The sequence below is a fragment of the Pan paniscus genome, chromosome X (assembly GCF_029289425.2).
Source record: "Pan paniscus chromosome X, NHGRI_mPanPan1-v2.0_pri, whole genome shotgun sequence".
Lineage (NCBI taxonomy): Eukaryota > Metazoa > Chordata > Mammalia > Primates > Hominidae > Pan > Pan paniscus.
Genome location: NC_073272.2, coordinates 45,476,567 through 45,492,090, shown reverse-complemented (window position 1 = coordinate 45,492,090; position 15,524 = coordinate 45,476,567). Strand labels below are relative to the sequence as shown.

At 37.8% G+C, this 15,524-nt stretch overlaps 1 protein-coding gene across 1 annotated transcript in view; it reads left to right on the top strand.

The window, feature by feature from the left end:
• MAOB (monoamine oxidase B) overlaps positions 1–15,524 on the top strand; it is a 115,852-nt gene that overhangs the window by 40,519 nt on the left and 59,809 nt on the right. Inside the window, exon 3 of the mRNA XM_003808374.4 lies at positions 2,943–3,080. Coding sequence (XP_003808422.2) covers positions 2,943–3,080 — 138 coding nt within the window. The remainder of the gene's footprint in view (positions 1–2,942; positions 3,081–15,524) is intronic.

Genomic DNA, 15,524 nt, shown 5'->3' with positions numbered 1-15,524 from the left:
AAGTCTTTAATCTATTTAGAGTTGATTATTTGTATATGGTGTTTGCATATGGTATAAGATAAGGGACTACTTTTATTCTTCTGCATGTGAATAGTCCGTTTTTCCTGCACCATTTATTGAATAGACTGTCCTTTCCCCATTGTGTGTTCTTGGAATCTTCATCAAAACTCAATTGATTGTAAATGTGTGGGTTTATTTTTGAGCTTTCTATCCTGTTCTATTGGTTGGTGAGTCTGTTTTTATGTCAGTACCATACTGTTTTGATTAAAATTGCTTCATAATATATTTTGAAGTTGGGTAGTATAACGCCTTCACCTTTGTTCTTTTTGTACAAGATTGTTTTGGCTAGTTGTAGTCTTCTGTAGTTCCATATGAATTTAAGGATTGTTTTTTCTGTTTCTGTGAAAAATAACATTGGCATTTTGATGGGGATTGCACTGAATCTATGGATCACTTTGGGTAGTATGGACATTTTACATTATTAATTCTCCCAATCCATGAACATGGATGTGTTTTTATTTATTCACATAAACTAAACTTTTACCTGCCTAATTTTCCTTCTTGTTTTTGCTTCAGCTTTTATTTTTTTAAAAGAATTATTTACCAATTTATAAATACCCTTATTTTAATTGCTGGTTAATTGTTTCAATTCTGACACTGTTGCCTAAAATTAATGATTTTCTATTTAAACACAGAGTCAAGCAAAGCAAGTTTCTCTGCAAGGAAATGCCCTACTTCCATACATTCAAGATCTGAATAATAGATATAGAAGCTACAGAGTATTTTCATTTCCAGAGAGATAAGACATATAAAATTCTGACTCACAGCTCTTCTTTTGGAAGGATTCATCAATGATATATATCTGACATTTTGTACTCATTCTTTTTTTTAAATTATACTTTAAGTTCTGGGATACATGTGCAGGGGTGGGATCTGCTGAGCTAGATCACTTGGCTCCCTGGCTTCAGCCCCCTTTCCAGGGGAGTGAACGGTTCTGTCCCACTGGTGTTCCAGGCACCACTTGGATATGAAAAAAAAAAAAAAAAACTCCTGCAGCTAGCTCGGTGTCTGCCCAAATGGCCGCCCAGTTTTGTGCTTGAAACCCAGGGCCCTGGTGGCATAGGACCGAGGGAATCTCCTGGTCTGCGGGTTGTGAAGACCATGAGAAAAGCAAAGTATCTGGGCCAGAATGCACTGTTCCTCATGGCACAGTCCCTCACAGCTTCCCTTGGCTAGGGAAGGGAGTTCCCTAACCCCTTGCACTTCCCAGGTGAGGCGACACCCCACCCTGCTTAGGCTCACCCTCTATGGGCTGCACTCACTGTCTAACCAGTCCCAATGAGATGAACCGGGTACCTCAGTTGGAAACGCAGAAATCACCCGCCTTCTGTGTTGATCTCACTGGGAACTGCAGACCGGAGCTGTTCCTATTCGACCACCTTGCCAGCCCTCTGTACTCATTCTTTACTTTGAGTCATCTCCTTTATAATTGAATTTGTCCTCAGCAAATATCTACTGAGTACCTATTATGAATCAGGCACAGTAATCCCCCCAAAATGGCCTTGCTCCACAGACTTTACAGTCTCTCAGGGAGACACTGACTGTTGTAATTGCCTAATTATAGCTTATCAAGGAAAATGCTACAGTGAGGGTGGGTGACAGCTTGGAGTGGTGCCATAGGAGGCATAAGAGGGCACGTTACCAGTCTTGAGAGCCAGAGACTCAGAGAAGCCTGAAAGCCTTATCTGTCAATAACAATTGACTGTGACATACACCGCCTAACCTAGTTATTTGTGATTTCACACAAGCCTTCAAACTTGATCTAACCCTTGTTGTCTACTGGCCATTGTTTTTGCCATTATGTGTTCCTCAAATATCTCTTTTTACCTTTGTCGTATGGCAAAATCTTCACATACTTCCAGGATCTCATCCCTTCCTACTCCAATCAAAAGCTACTTGCCTTTCTTCTGTGTTAATACCACTTACCTGTTCCACACAAGGACAATTATTATATGTTGCTTTACAAGGTTTTGCCTGTGTACATCTTATCTCCCCCAGTTCTTGAAATCTTCATATTCCTTGAAAAATACAGCATATAAGAGTGCCTTTTACGTAAAGAAGCTGGTTTAGTACAATTAGGTGCTGAATTTTTAAAAACATCCTTCTTTCATTTATTTGAGAAAATTTATTGGACAACTGCTATAGGCGTTTGGAATACTTTAGTGAGTAAAACAAAGATGCCTTGTGAAAACTGCATTTTTGAAGGGTGAGTGAGTGGAAAGCTAGACAAAAAATAAGCAAATAAACAAAAACAGAAGAGAAGGACCATTTCTAGTGTTTCTAACTAGTAGGAACCTGGTTTTTCTTAGACATACTCAGAAATAGGAAACTTTTCTACTAATTTTTTGTTCAAAGTTCGCCCCTCAGTCATTGGAAATGAAACCAATTCAAAACTACGTAAATATACTATTAAACATAAAAGCAATTTCAAAGTCCAAATTATGACCAAATATTCCCTAGTGCTATTTTCAAATGTCTGGATTAACAAATCACATAAGAAGTGATCGTTTTCTTTCTTGCTTTTTCTCTAGCATTAGGCCCCTCAACATTCACCTGAAGTACTGAGTAAAGAGATTCGTCAATAATTCACAGCTCACAAATTCAAAGCACTAAAAACCAAGCCATGTTATGGTATATTGTAAATGATGAGGTTTAGAAGCTCTTGCCTATTCAGCGTTCAATCAATTTTGCTTTAAAGATTGATTTAATAACTAAGTCATGTGAATGAAGTAGAGTTGATAACAAAATCTAGTTTTTCGTGGATATACCCTTAAGTTGTATCTATAACTTGTGAAATGTCGATTTGCTTATTTCAGGACTGTCTTTTGTTATTTTATACATTTTTTACAAATTTTTTTTTATTTTTTCCTATGGGAAAACAGAACCAAAAGGTTAAATATGTGGACCTTGGAGGATCCTATGTTGGACCAACCCAGAATCGTATCTTGAGATTAGCCAAGGAGCTAGGATTGGAGACCTACAAAGTGAATGAGGTTGAGCGTCTGATCCACCATGTAAAGGTAAGATCAGGCCAGACTTTGAAGGATTTGAAAACTTCTCTATGATGTTTCCTTACACAAATTCCAGATCATTCTCTCAGAGAATCTCCTATATCTCTGGATGATGCAAATGTATTTTATAATGGTATTTCAGCCACTCTGAGATTCATTCACTGTTATCAAAGGTGAATTAGGTGGGAATTCTACCTATTTAGGAAGGTTATTGATGAAGTGGTATCTTCCATGTGGTAAAATGTTTAACAAAACCCATAGAGAAAAAACATTTGTGCTTTATTTATTAAATATCTATTTAAATACCGGGAAGTCTTTTATGTTATATAAAAACCTGTGCAAAGTTTTTAAAATGCTGCCCTAGACTGCACATTGTAAAGAGTATTTGCAATATGCCTAATGGAATATTCTTACATTTTATCATTGTGGCCTATATATCAGCTAAAGTTATTCTTCTTTGGAGATTGACATCAAAGTGGTTCAAGTCCCAGATCCCGTCTTTTGCAAGGAAGCTTCATTGTTCTCCCCAAGATTTCTGTGAATTTACTGAGTTTCTCATTCCTGTGATCATTTGTGGCTCATGGTTCTGGCTTCCATGATACCTATGTTCATTCACATCTCATGGCCTGTGACTCTTTTCTTCTCTTTGCTTATGCCAACCTGGGTTCACACTCACCTCTTTGTCCTGATTTTTCTCAGACCGCCACAAGCATATGTGAAAAGCAAACGTGACTGAAGTTTGCTTGGGGTTGGTGGGCGGGGGAAGGCTCTTAAATTTGCAGAAATACAAACAGATTAGAACTGATGTTGGACATTCATTCTAATAACCTCTTAGATCAAAGCATCCCCTGAGGATTTCTCACTGGTCACATTTCTCTGCAGATTCCAGTCTCCCACCATGCTGCTGGTCCTCAGACTCTCTTCACATCTCCCTGCTCCTCTGTTTTTCCAGCATCCTCATCTTGGTCCACAAAGTCACTCATGTTCTCTGACAATCAAACAGTCACCTAATCTGGGCCCCATCCAGGAGTCCCATGGAAGAACTGGCGGAGGTTTTCAATTTCAGTCTTTCCTCTCTCATCTTCACTTGCTCCTGTGGGTAGAAGTAAGCAGCACAGGAACTTATTCCTCACTGGTAGAAAACATCCCCTTAGAAGACAGAAGAAACTAGCAATGGTCAATTTTGATTTATATAACAATTTTGACATCCTCATATTATTTGTGAGTGATAATATCGAAACAAATAACTGACCATAAATCATGAAACATTTAATAAAATGGGAACTAAGCAGTTACTTAATTTGGTATAATGTGGGTAAAAGTTTTCCTTAATTTATAAATAAATGTTTTGGTTGACCTTCAAATTTTATTTTATATTGGCCGGGCACAGTGGCTCACGCCTGTAATCCCTGCACTTTGGGAGGCTGAGGCGGGCGGATCACCTGAGGTCAGGAGTTCCAGACCAGCCTGGCCATCATGGCGAAACCCCGTCTCTACTAAAAATACCAAATTTTATTTTATAAGCCTTTCCACCTTCCTTCCCTATGTGTCTAGGAGAAAAAGAGACACATGAATTAGAAATGAAAATCTACCATGGTGATAATGTGATTTGTTGAACATCAATCAACAGTTCTTAACACCCTTTGTTGGGTTCTTTGTTTTTTTAAATGTAGATTTTCTTGACCGATTTCTTATGTCTTATTCTACCTGTAAGGCTTGCAGAGATTGACTTCTCAGAACACTAGGATCTTTAAATTTCTCCAGACAAAGGAGATGACCAGAGATTATATTCACTTGCCTGTCTTTGTGTGTGCAGAGATTATTGTCAGCTCAGAGCTATGTCCAGGATGCTTTCTTTTTTCCTGACATTAAGTCCCTTGTCTGAGAGAAATTGCTGAGTCATCAATTACAGGAATGATGTTACACTTAAATGATATTTCACAATGATGGCCAAATGTGCTGCTTTTTCACTATTTCCATTACTCTATGTGCAGTTAGGAAAATACAAGTAGTTAAGCAGTAGTCCTTACTTAATACAGGGTAAATACATATGCCAATAATGCTCTTTATATTTAAAATAAGTCTTACTGCTTTTTAATTATGACAAAAGTAAAGCATGTTTATTGTAAAAATATGATTAGAAAATATAGATAAACTAGAACAATTAACAAACCCCTTTATAATACTATCTTGAGAAGATCACTCTAAAATACTCTCTTGGTTCGTAGATTTTCGTATTCCTGTATTGCTATTTTCTGACCTCTGCTGGAGGAAATGGGAAATAACAGTGCATTTTAAGAAATTGTATGCACATGCATATGTGTATATGTTTTACGTAGTAACTTACTCTCAAATTAATTATCACTAATGAGACAAATTGAAAAAATACTGATGCTGTAAAAAAAAGGTTTCTGCAGTCTTGACAGAGGTGCCAATTTGGCCTCCTCGTGATCAGTCACATGCAGTGAAGAGCTACATGATAATACATAATGACGAGGAGCTTATAGCTAAGAAGTCCTTCTCAAACTAAGTACTTGTTCTCTACCATCTCCACTTCCATGTCTTTGTATACGTCATTTTTCTCATTTTGGACCTGTAAAAAGCATCTTGGATGGCTACATTCATTTCCGGAATTATTAACAAGAACTTCGACATTCTTTCTCCTACCACATACTAGAGAATGCAGTTGAGAAATTTGCCTCCTGTGTCATGGAAAGCAGTACTTTGGGAATTTGAACACTGCCCTCTATTACCTATTTTAATAACTACTGTCCCCAAGGGCAAACTACAGTTCATGTAAATAGATAGTATATTTGGGCCTTGTTTCTTTTTTATCAGGGAACATGCATGTATTTCTTAATCTGAATCCTGAGAGTATCAAGTATGCTACTTGCCATATTGTCAGATCCTGCTATCAAAGGAATCTGCTTTTAAAATTTTTTATGTGGCTGATAATGGGAAATAGAGTTTTATGTGCAACCTTAGTAACATTAAGCTAAGGAACTTGGATATACTGGTTGATATTGAAATGAATGAAGTGGAGCTACCCAGAAAAGGGGAAGGGCACAGTAGCTCATGGTGGACTAACTACCCAAATGAAAGAGTGTGTTTCCTCAAGAGAGGATGACTCCCAATATCACCAGTTCTGTGGTAGTTGTCATAGAAATGTTCTTCTGATAGAGGAAGTGTGTTCATGCCAGCTCCATAATAGGCATCTTTAAACACCTAGTGTGCTGTGATGAACAGGCCTCTGTCTTGATCTGATCTGTCAGACGTGTTTGTATCTACTGAGTGGCGTTCATTTTTAATGCTCTGTAGATCTGTTATATGTTGTTAAAGTAGGGTTTTCCAAAGACAACTTCATAAATAAAAGATGTGATACCAAACTATATTGGGATTTAATTATCAGTGAGAAAGGGATCGCTTCAGCTCAAATCTATATAATTTAGAAGGTGTTTTCCTTACTTCTGGAGTCAGTGATGCAGCTGTTAGTACTTTACAATTATTGTTAAACATCTACTGAGATTTTTGATCCGTTTTACAAATAGGCATGCTAATTTCCACTGGTATAGTTTAGAAGGCAGCTGTTTAGATGTCTTGGAAGTAACTTGAAAAAATTGTTTTCTTTTAAGGAATATTTCATAATTAAAAAGAAAAAGATAAAAACAAAAACTTCTTAAGGAATCCTGCTATATTTTGACTTATGTTTCTTTCTCTTTCATGGTGTGTTTACATGTGCATGCGTGTATGGTTGTCTTTGTTCTTTTGGGCTCTTTGAAGAAGTTGGAGAAAATTCTAAGGTTTGGTACAATGTAGGCAAATAAAATTTTTCTGTTTCAGAAGCTTTCATCAGTCTGAAATTTGAAAGTAAAGTCTGGTAAAACACCCATGAAACTGCTCTAGGTCTGAAGGTTGAACTGTTAAGAGTTTTGCCAATATAAAGATGTAGTGTGACTTAAAATTAAGAGTCCAACTTCATACTGATGTTCATTTCCAAACTTCAGCTATCTGGAGAAGCTGAGCAAAAGGACATTTTGGTCTTAACCTACTTCCCAGTGGGCAGAAACAAAGCTTATTGTCAAAGTCCTTTTTGCATTGCATATGGTCAACCTTCAATGCTAAAGATGCATGCGAATGAGGATTCATCTCTCAAATATATTGTCTGCTTGTTGCTGCCATAGCTGCTATTGCTCAAACAGCCTCACAGAGGAGGAGGCATTTGGCACAACCCCTCAGTCTTGCTGACAACTCTGAAATCCAGTTGAAAATATGATACACAAAATGCATACAAAGGCAGAGAGGGGAAACCATAGCTATCTATCTGCGATGCCATTTCAGTTAATCTCTCTGTCTAAATGGCCTCTCAGTACTAAGAAACAGCAACAGGATTAGAGTAGAAATATTGAGACATAAAAAATGCAAATGATAATTGCATTTAGCAAATGGAAATCGTCCTGTTGTGTAAGGTCTTGGCATCTCCTGGAAATCAACAGGCCAGAAGTATCCAGTCTTCTCTAGGTCCTCAATATTCCCTTCTTCACACCCCTGTCCCCAATCCTATTAATCCAGGGGAGGCTGCATCGAAGTCCAGAATACACTTGCTTCTCTCATAAAGACAGAAGTCTCCAGGAACAGGTTAGACCAACTCTTGTTTTTATTCAGGAACAGTTGCCCATTTTACATGAACTTCACACTTACCATGTTGAGTTTACTGGCTCTGTGAGTTTGCCCTTTCTGAAGTGGGCTTAATGAACCTTTTCTACCACTTCCACCCACACTGCATTTCATTTCTTATTTGTTTGAAACAAATATGTCTTATTATGGAAGATTTTTTCAAGGAAAAATGTGGAGAATAGTAATTTTCTCTCTAGTAAGTGAAACACATTTGTCTAGTGATCATTCTAAAGCTTATGCTGTTATTCTGGAAACCAAAGTGCTCATTTGTGTTCTTTAGAGAATACAGGCAGATCTTTGGCATGTAATAATTTGCTGAAAATTATGCCTTTGATGGCTGAATTTGGAACAACATTTAGGATATGAGATGAATTCATTTTCCGCCTCCAAGGTTTCCATTTGGAACTTAAAATATGGTACAATCAGTAAACATATTTTCTATGCATACACACACATATCTGGATAAACTTAACAGTGACTATGGTTGTGGGTAACAGTTAGTTTTAAATTTTGCTGGGAGTGGAGGGTAGACAATGTATGGAATTCAGTTATGATAGTGAAATTCACTAAGGGAAACAGCGATATAGATTAAATCTTGTGCAAAATTTTACAGCTTCTATACTATGTGATCATGTGTTATGGCCAAGTAGTCCAAAGGAGCTGCAAAGACAGGGGGCCCAGCTCACCAAAAGATGGTGACTAATAAGGGAACCATGTAACAGATTAAAGAGAGCTTTGGCAACTTGCAGTACCAAGAGATTGACAGAAAGTGCAAGATGGCCTGAAATGTGTTAGCCTGCCTTACCATGTCCTCTGCAGAGCAGCAGCCTGCAGAAAGGCTTAGGCGTGGATTCCCAGGCTGTGTATCACATGTCCTGGGCATTTCTCTTGGCCTCTGCAACCACCAAGAAGTAATAACAATGGTAACATTACTCTTATATGGACATCTAGAAACTACCAAGTGTTTTCAATCTCAAATAACTATAAGTTATTTAGTTGTGAATTAGAAGTATTATCCCCATTTAACAGGTGAGGACCTAAAGGTTAAAGAGATTAATTGCAAATGACAAGATGCAATGGGGTCAGAGCATGAGTTGAGGCTTTTGGGTGTCAAGAACACACTGCAAAGAGCTCACTCTCTGCTGGTTGGGGACTACTTTTTGTCATTTCTTTCTAAGCCTCAGCACCCACCTGGCCCACCTTTCTTCTTGCCAAACTTATACTCTCACATATTGGAAAAATCGAGTTCAAGATCCTCCTTTCCTTAAGATTTTCCACAGTTGAGTACAGTTATTCCACTGGCTCCCTCCAAAGCCCTGTATCCTCCTCACCTTCCTGATTATTCTTTATAAAAGTCTGTTTTTAAGTAGGATAAACAGTTTTCTGTTACTTGTACATCGAGACTTCATAAACAGTTGACTCTTGGACAATGTGGAGGTCAGGAGTGCTGACCCCCTGTGCAGTCAGAAATTCTTATATAACTTGACTCCCCGAAAACTACTAATAGCTTGCTGTTAATTATGTTGGTAAACACATATTTTGTGTTAAATGTATTATATGCTGTATTCTTACAATAAAGTAAGCTAGAGAACAGAAAATGTTATTAAGAAAATCATAAGGAAGAGACAATGTTTTTACTATTCGTTAAGAGGAGGTGGATCATCATAAAGGTCTTCATCCTCATCATCTTCACATTGAGTAGGCAGAAGTAGAGGAGGAAGAGGAAAAGTCAGTCTTCCTGTCTTAGGGGTGGCAGAGGCAGAAAAAAATCCATTTGGAAGTGAACCTATGCAGTTCAAACCTGTGTTGTTCAGGGGTCAACGTTTTGTGCATGTGTGCAAAAAAGCAAATGTATTACAAGTAAATGCTAACAACCACTGACATTCTAACAGTTTCTCTTAGAGCTTTAAGGTTGGTAAGTACTTGGTTGGCCTTCCAGATTATCCAGATGATTGTACTTGATGAACAAGTAAAGCTGGCGACAGTTTTACGAATGCTTTATCATTTTTTCTGCCTGTCAGTCTTGTGGCACCTGTTTGCTGGCAACAATGCAGCCTGTCCACTAAGACAAAGGCACACAATTGGAAATTTTGTCATAGCAGCATTCTAGTTCAGAATATCACCAAGTGATAAATCAAGAATTCAGGAATGGATCAGCTTTAGTGAAACTGGTGTTGAACATAAAATATATCTAAATAAAGATTTAAACAATTGGAAGAATTACAATCATAGTAATTTATGTAAATGTTATTAAAATTTTTTATATGGTAAAAATTATATAATCAACAAAATCAGAATGTAGAGAAGGTGAGAAAGGAAGACACATAAGAGAGGTAACAGCTGCTTAAATCTTTCATAGCAATGAATCAATCTATACCAAAATTAATAGTTAATAAATAGTAGTTAATAAATTAATTAGTTCCCTCAGGAACTAATATCTCTTAGGGTGTGTGAAACATCTATTTGAAGTTTAGCACTTCCTTCAGTTCATTTCAGTTTATGTTTCTTCCATCAAATTGAAGTATATTTCCATCATTTAAAATAACAGATATAATATGATTCAATTCTCATATTTTTTATTTTCTCTTTGTTCTTTTCTCCCTCCTTCCTTTCTTCCTTTCTTGTTTTTTGTTTCCTTCCTCCCTCTCTCAGTCGTCCATTTGTTCATTTATCCATCCATAGCAACCATCCATCCATTCGTCTATTCATTTTTCTATCTTGTAGATGCTTATATAAGAGGTCTGGAATGTCATACACCAAATGTTACGGCTTTTTTTTTTTTTAACTTGATGGTACAACATGGAGTAATTCGTTGCTTTCTTCTTTGTACTTTTTAGTACTGCCAAAACATTTTATAAAGAGCTCCTCTCATTTTTATTTTTAAAAATGTAATTAGACACAGACTTTACTTTGGAAAGCTCATGATCTATGAGAAGAGGTTAGGCCCAGTGTTTCTAGCAGATCTCTGTGCCTCTCACCTGCCTAGGCAGCAGTCTCCTGGGTTACATATCCATTAACAATCACCAAACTGCTTCCAGCCAGGCTTAGTGACTGAGCTTAGATCCTTTGAGTTCAGACAGTCTAGATCCCAAAGCAGCTGTTCTAATGCAGAACCTCAAAGGCCCTTATCCTGGTATTATTGTGCTGCAGAATTTTCTGAGTGTCTGACACATACACACACACACACACACACACACTTCATCATTGACCTTTTGTGTGTCCTTGGCCACGTTATTTATGCTTTTGTGTTTTGATATCTCTGTTGAAAAGAAGGATGTTTGTACCTGTCCCACTTAGTATTCTGAGGTTTAAAGAAACAAGATGTTAACAAGACACTGATTAACATCATTGTCACGAGGCTGCTGTGATACACTGAAGATCCTAAGAACATTTTGATAGGAAGGATAGAGTTTGTTTACTTTCCTTTTGGAAACAAACTTTTCTAATAGGTTCTGGGGATTCTTAGTAGCAAGTAAGAATGTAAATGATGAGACACCAGGTAGGATGAAGCTTTACAAATTCTTTTCAAAAGAGGACCAGGCCAATAAACTTACCTGAAAATATTTTCATGGGCTTCTTATACACTGAACTGTGAACTTTCCCCCTTAAAATCCAGTATTCTTTTTCTTCTGTGTTATTGGTAGGCTAGGAGAGAAGCATTTGGCTGCAACTAAACTCACATGCCCAAACAGGCTAAATCGATCATAAATAGATAAAGAAAGTGATCTTTTCTGGCTGTATTACCTTCTAAGTTTCCTTCAGTTCCAGTCAGATTTTTTATACCCTAGAATAGGGGACAATGGCTATTACTGGGCTCAGCTGAGATCCTTTCCTCTGGGTCCCTAACTGGCCATGCTGGCACTCTTGTAGAGTCAGGAATGTCTCCTCCTGTCAGGAGACAGGAGGCATCTCAGGATTTACTAGTCTCTAAGAAAACCTAAGTTTACAGAAGTAAAATACATTACTTTAAAAATCTCTTTTGATATATGCGTGAAATCTAAAAGTATTAAAATAGCTTACAACAGCACTGTCCAATCAAAATTTAATATGTACATTGATAATTTTACATTTTTCTAGTAGCCATATTTAAAAGTGAAAAAGATGAAACTAATTTTTATAATACATTTTATTTAACCCAGTATATCCAAAATATTATTTAAACTTGTAATCAATATAAAACATTATTAATGAGAGATTTTACGTTCTTCTTTTGTACTAAGCTTTTAAAATCTGATGTGTGGTTTCCACTCACAGCATGTCTCAATTCGGACCAGGCACACAGTGCTCAATAGCCTGGTGAGTGGCTACTGTATTGGATAGCACAGGGATAAAAGGTTAGTAGATTCTGTGTATTTTTGCAAACATTGCTAATCCATCTTAAATTTGTTAAAAAATAAAACCCGTACAAAACATATGTCTAAATCTCACAACAGAGACCCTACAGTACATCGCAAATTAACTTCCTTTATTCTGGTAACTTCAAATATCTGTCATCAAAAAGAATCCAGAAGTAAACAATGAGTGAAGTTCCTTATGTGCCTGCTACTTCCTAAGAGCAGGGAAACTTTGAATCACTTTGAGAAAACTATCCTAGGTACACAGGGAGATGCTATGTCCTGTGATTTTAATGCATTAGAAAGTGAGCAAGCTGGAAGTAATTGAGGTTGACGTGGTCAGAGAGACTACCCTAAGAGAATGCTTTGAACACTTACAAAAACCTTAAAAGACACTGCGCAATAAATTCAAGGGAATAAATTTATGGAGAGCATAAAGACTTTTCATATAGTGTCATTATTTTAATACATTTGCTCATTTGTCCCTGTCTATGACTAATTCAGGAGAAACAATAGAACTGTCCCAAAGTGCCATAAATGGTGATTATCTTAACATACAGTCAGAGAAAAGTCCAACAAGTAAAGAGTTGTAGAGAAGATAAGCCTGTAGTTCAATGGAAGTTTATTTACTCTTTTCATCTTTTAGCACACATGCTTCATGCAAAATTCTGAGCAAAAGAACTGCAGAGCGACCTGGAGCATTTTACTGCTGACATTTACTATTTCCCCTTTTTTAAAGTTGGCAAATGTTAAGGGCAGTTGCTACAGACAGCTTCTACTCATGTGCAAACCATGAGAAAAATCACAATTCATAGTTACCTATAATTTAGGCTCTCAAGGGAAACCAAATTCATATGTACATGGTGGCTCCTGGAAATTGTTCCAAACTCAATTTAATAATAACAATAACCAACATCTTTTGAGATTTTGATAGATACAAAGCACCATTCTAAGCAGTTTATATGCATTATCTCACTTAATACTCAGAAAAGCCTGATGATTTTTATTATTTCTCCTTCACAAAGGAGAGCATTGAAGTAAGTACAAGGCATTTACACAACTTGCTCAAGATGCCCCAGTTGGTAAGTGATGGAGTGGGGGCTTTAACCCTGATCCATCTCACTCCACCATCCAGGGATTTGGCAGCTCAGCTTAGGTGCAGGCCAACATAGAGATTATACTTAAGAGCAGATGAAGTCTCAAAAAAGACAAGGAAAAGGATAAGGGTTCTGAGGACTGAATTGCGGGGCAGGCCCTCAACCCTTCTCCCCTTTCCGTTCAGGTTCTTGCTTCCTAATGCTGATTTTTTTTTTGTCGTATGCCTCATCACTGATTTTTCTTTTTATCTCCATTTGACCACCTGTGACCTACTTGACCTTCCGGTGGAGGACACTGACATGAATCATCTATTTGGTTAAATCAAGGACTATTGAGAGACATTGAAATCTCTCATTTCATTCTTAATCCAGGAATTTAAAAAAAAAGTATTAAAGCTGCTCATTTGAGTGAGAATGCTGGAACTCTGTGTCACACAAGATAAACGTCAGAATAGACAGCCATACATGTTTCTTGGGTTTATTTCATGTTTCCATTGCAAAGTATAAACATAATAGGGTTAGAAGAAGCATTGTTTTCTGTATAACTTCATACTTAGGCAGAAAGGAAAATATAAAATTACATGTTTAAGGGTGACCTATGTGGAGTAGATGTTTTGGCAATTGAAAGGATGTCATTATGATATCTAATAACATTGACCCTTTGGATTAGAAAGGATGAGAGTCCATCTAAAAACAACAGGTTGTTTTTAAGCTGCTACTTTTCTTGATGAGGCCAGGATAGTTGTGCTGCTGCTATTTTAGGGACCTCATATTTCTTCCTGATTGGTTCCAGGCATTTCTCCCAGATATCTGTTGACATCTTGTCTATGTATCCAGGCTGGAGCTAAGGTTTCTTGACTGTAGAATCCTGGGAGAAAAAGCAGTAAAAATAAATAAGTTAGAAAGATAGTGAATAAAATTAAATTTTCATCATGACCTCCAAGTACCTAAATGATATGCCCCACCAATCTCCTGGCCCAGCTCACCCTGGTCCAGCCACTCTGGCTTCTAGTGTGCCAAGTTTATTCCTGCCCCTGGGCTATTGTGCTTCGAAGCAGATTAAAGATGGGTGGCTACACATTCTTTGATAGTCTTCCCATGGAAAGGGAGAGTTGGGGTCCATGCCTCCTCTCTATGAATCTGGGAGGACTCTGTCATGGCTTTGACCAGGAGAATATGACTGAAGTTATGCTACTCCAGTTTGACAGCCTAGGCCTTAAGAAACTGGTGGGCTCCACTTTTGAAACCTTGAGTTACACCATGTAAGAAGTCCAAATACCCTGAGACTGCCATACTGGAGAAGCCACATGTAGGCACTCTGGTCCCCTGTGCCAGCCAAATCCAACCTTCCAACCCTCCTTACAAAGGTACTAGACTTGGAAGTGAAGCTGTGTCAGACATCCAGCCCAGTTGAGCCTTTGAATGACTCCAGCCCCAGCCGCCATCTGATGCAGCCACATAAGTAAACTCAAGCAAGAAACTGCCCAGCTGAGTTCAGTCAATCCACACAACTGTGAGAGAAAATAATAGAGTGATGCCTTAAGCCATTAAATTGTGGGGTTATGTTTTTATGCAGCCATTGGTAACCAAAACACACTTGCTATTCCCTCCACTTGAAATGCCCTTTCTTGGGCCTCAACTCAAATATCACCTCCTCAGAGATGCCAGAGTAGCCTCTCCCACCCCCACTGGTATTCTCTATTCTTAATTTAGGCTTTCTCTGCTTTATTATTTTTTATAGCACTTATAAATTATATCATGTATATCATATTATACATGTATTTGTTTTTGACTACTTTCTCCTGGTAGAAGGCAAGTTCCATGATGGCAGATACTTTGGTTGGAATATGTCCCCAAAATTTATGTGTTGGCAACTTAATCCCCAGTGCAACAGTTTTGAGTTGTGGGACTTTTAAGAGGTGATTAGGTAATAAGGGCTCTGCTCTCATTAATTGTTGCTGTTATTGCAGGAGTGGGTTAGTTAATTGTGGGAGTGGGTCTGTCATCGGAGAAGTGGACTCCTCATAAAAGGATGAGTTTGGCCCCTTTCCTCTTGCTCATACTTGTGATTTCTCACCATGTGATGCCTTCCACCACGTTATGATGCCACAGGAATTCCCTCACCAGATGCCAGCACCTTGTTCTTGGACTTCCCAGCCTCCAGAACTATGAGAAATAAATTTCTTTTCTTTATAAATTATTCAGTCTGTGGTATTCTAATACAGCAATACAAAATGGACTAAGGCAACAAAATTATTTCTTTTTCCATTTTGTCCACTGCTGCATCTCCAGCACTTGGCTCAGGATGTGGCAGTTGGTAGGCTTTAGGTAAATGTTCCTTGTGTAAA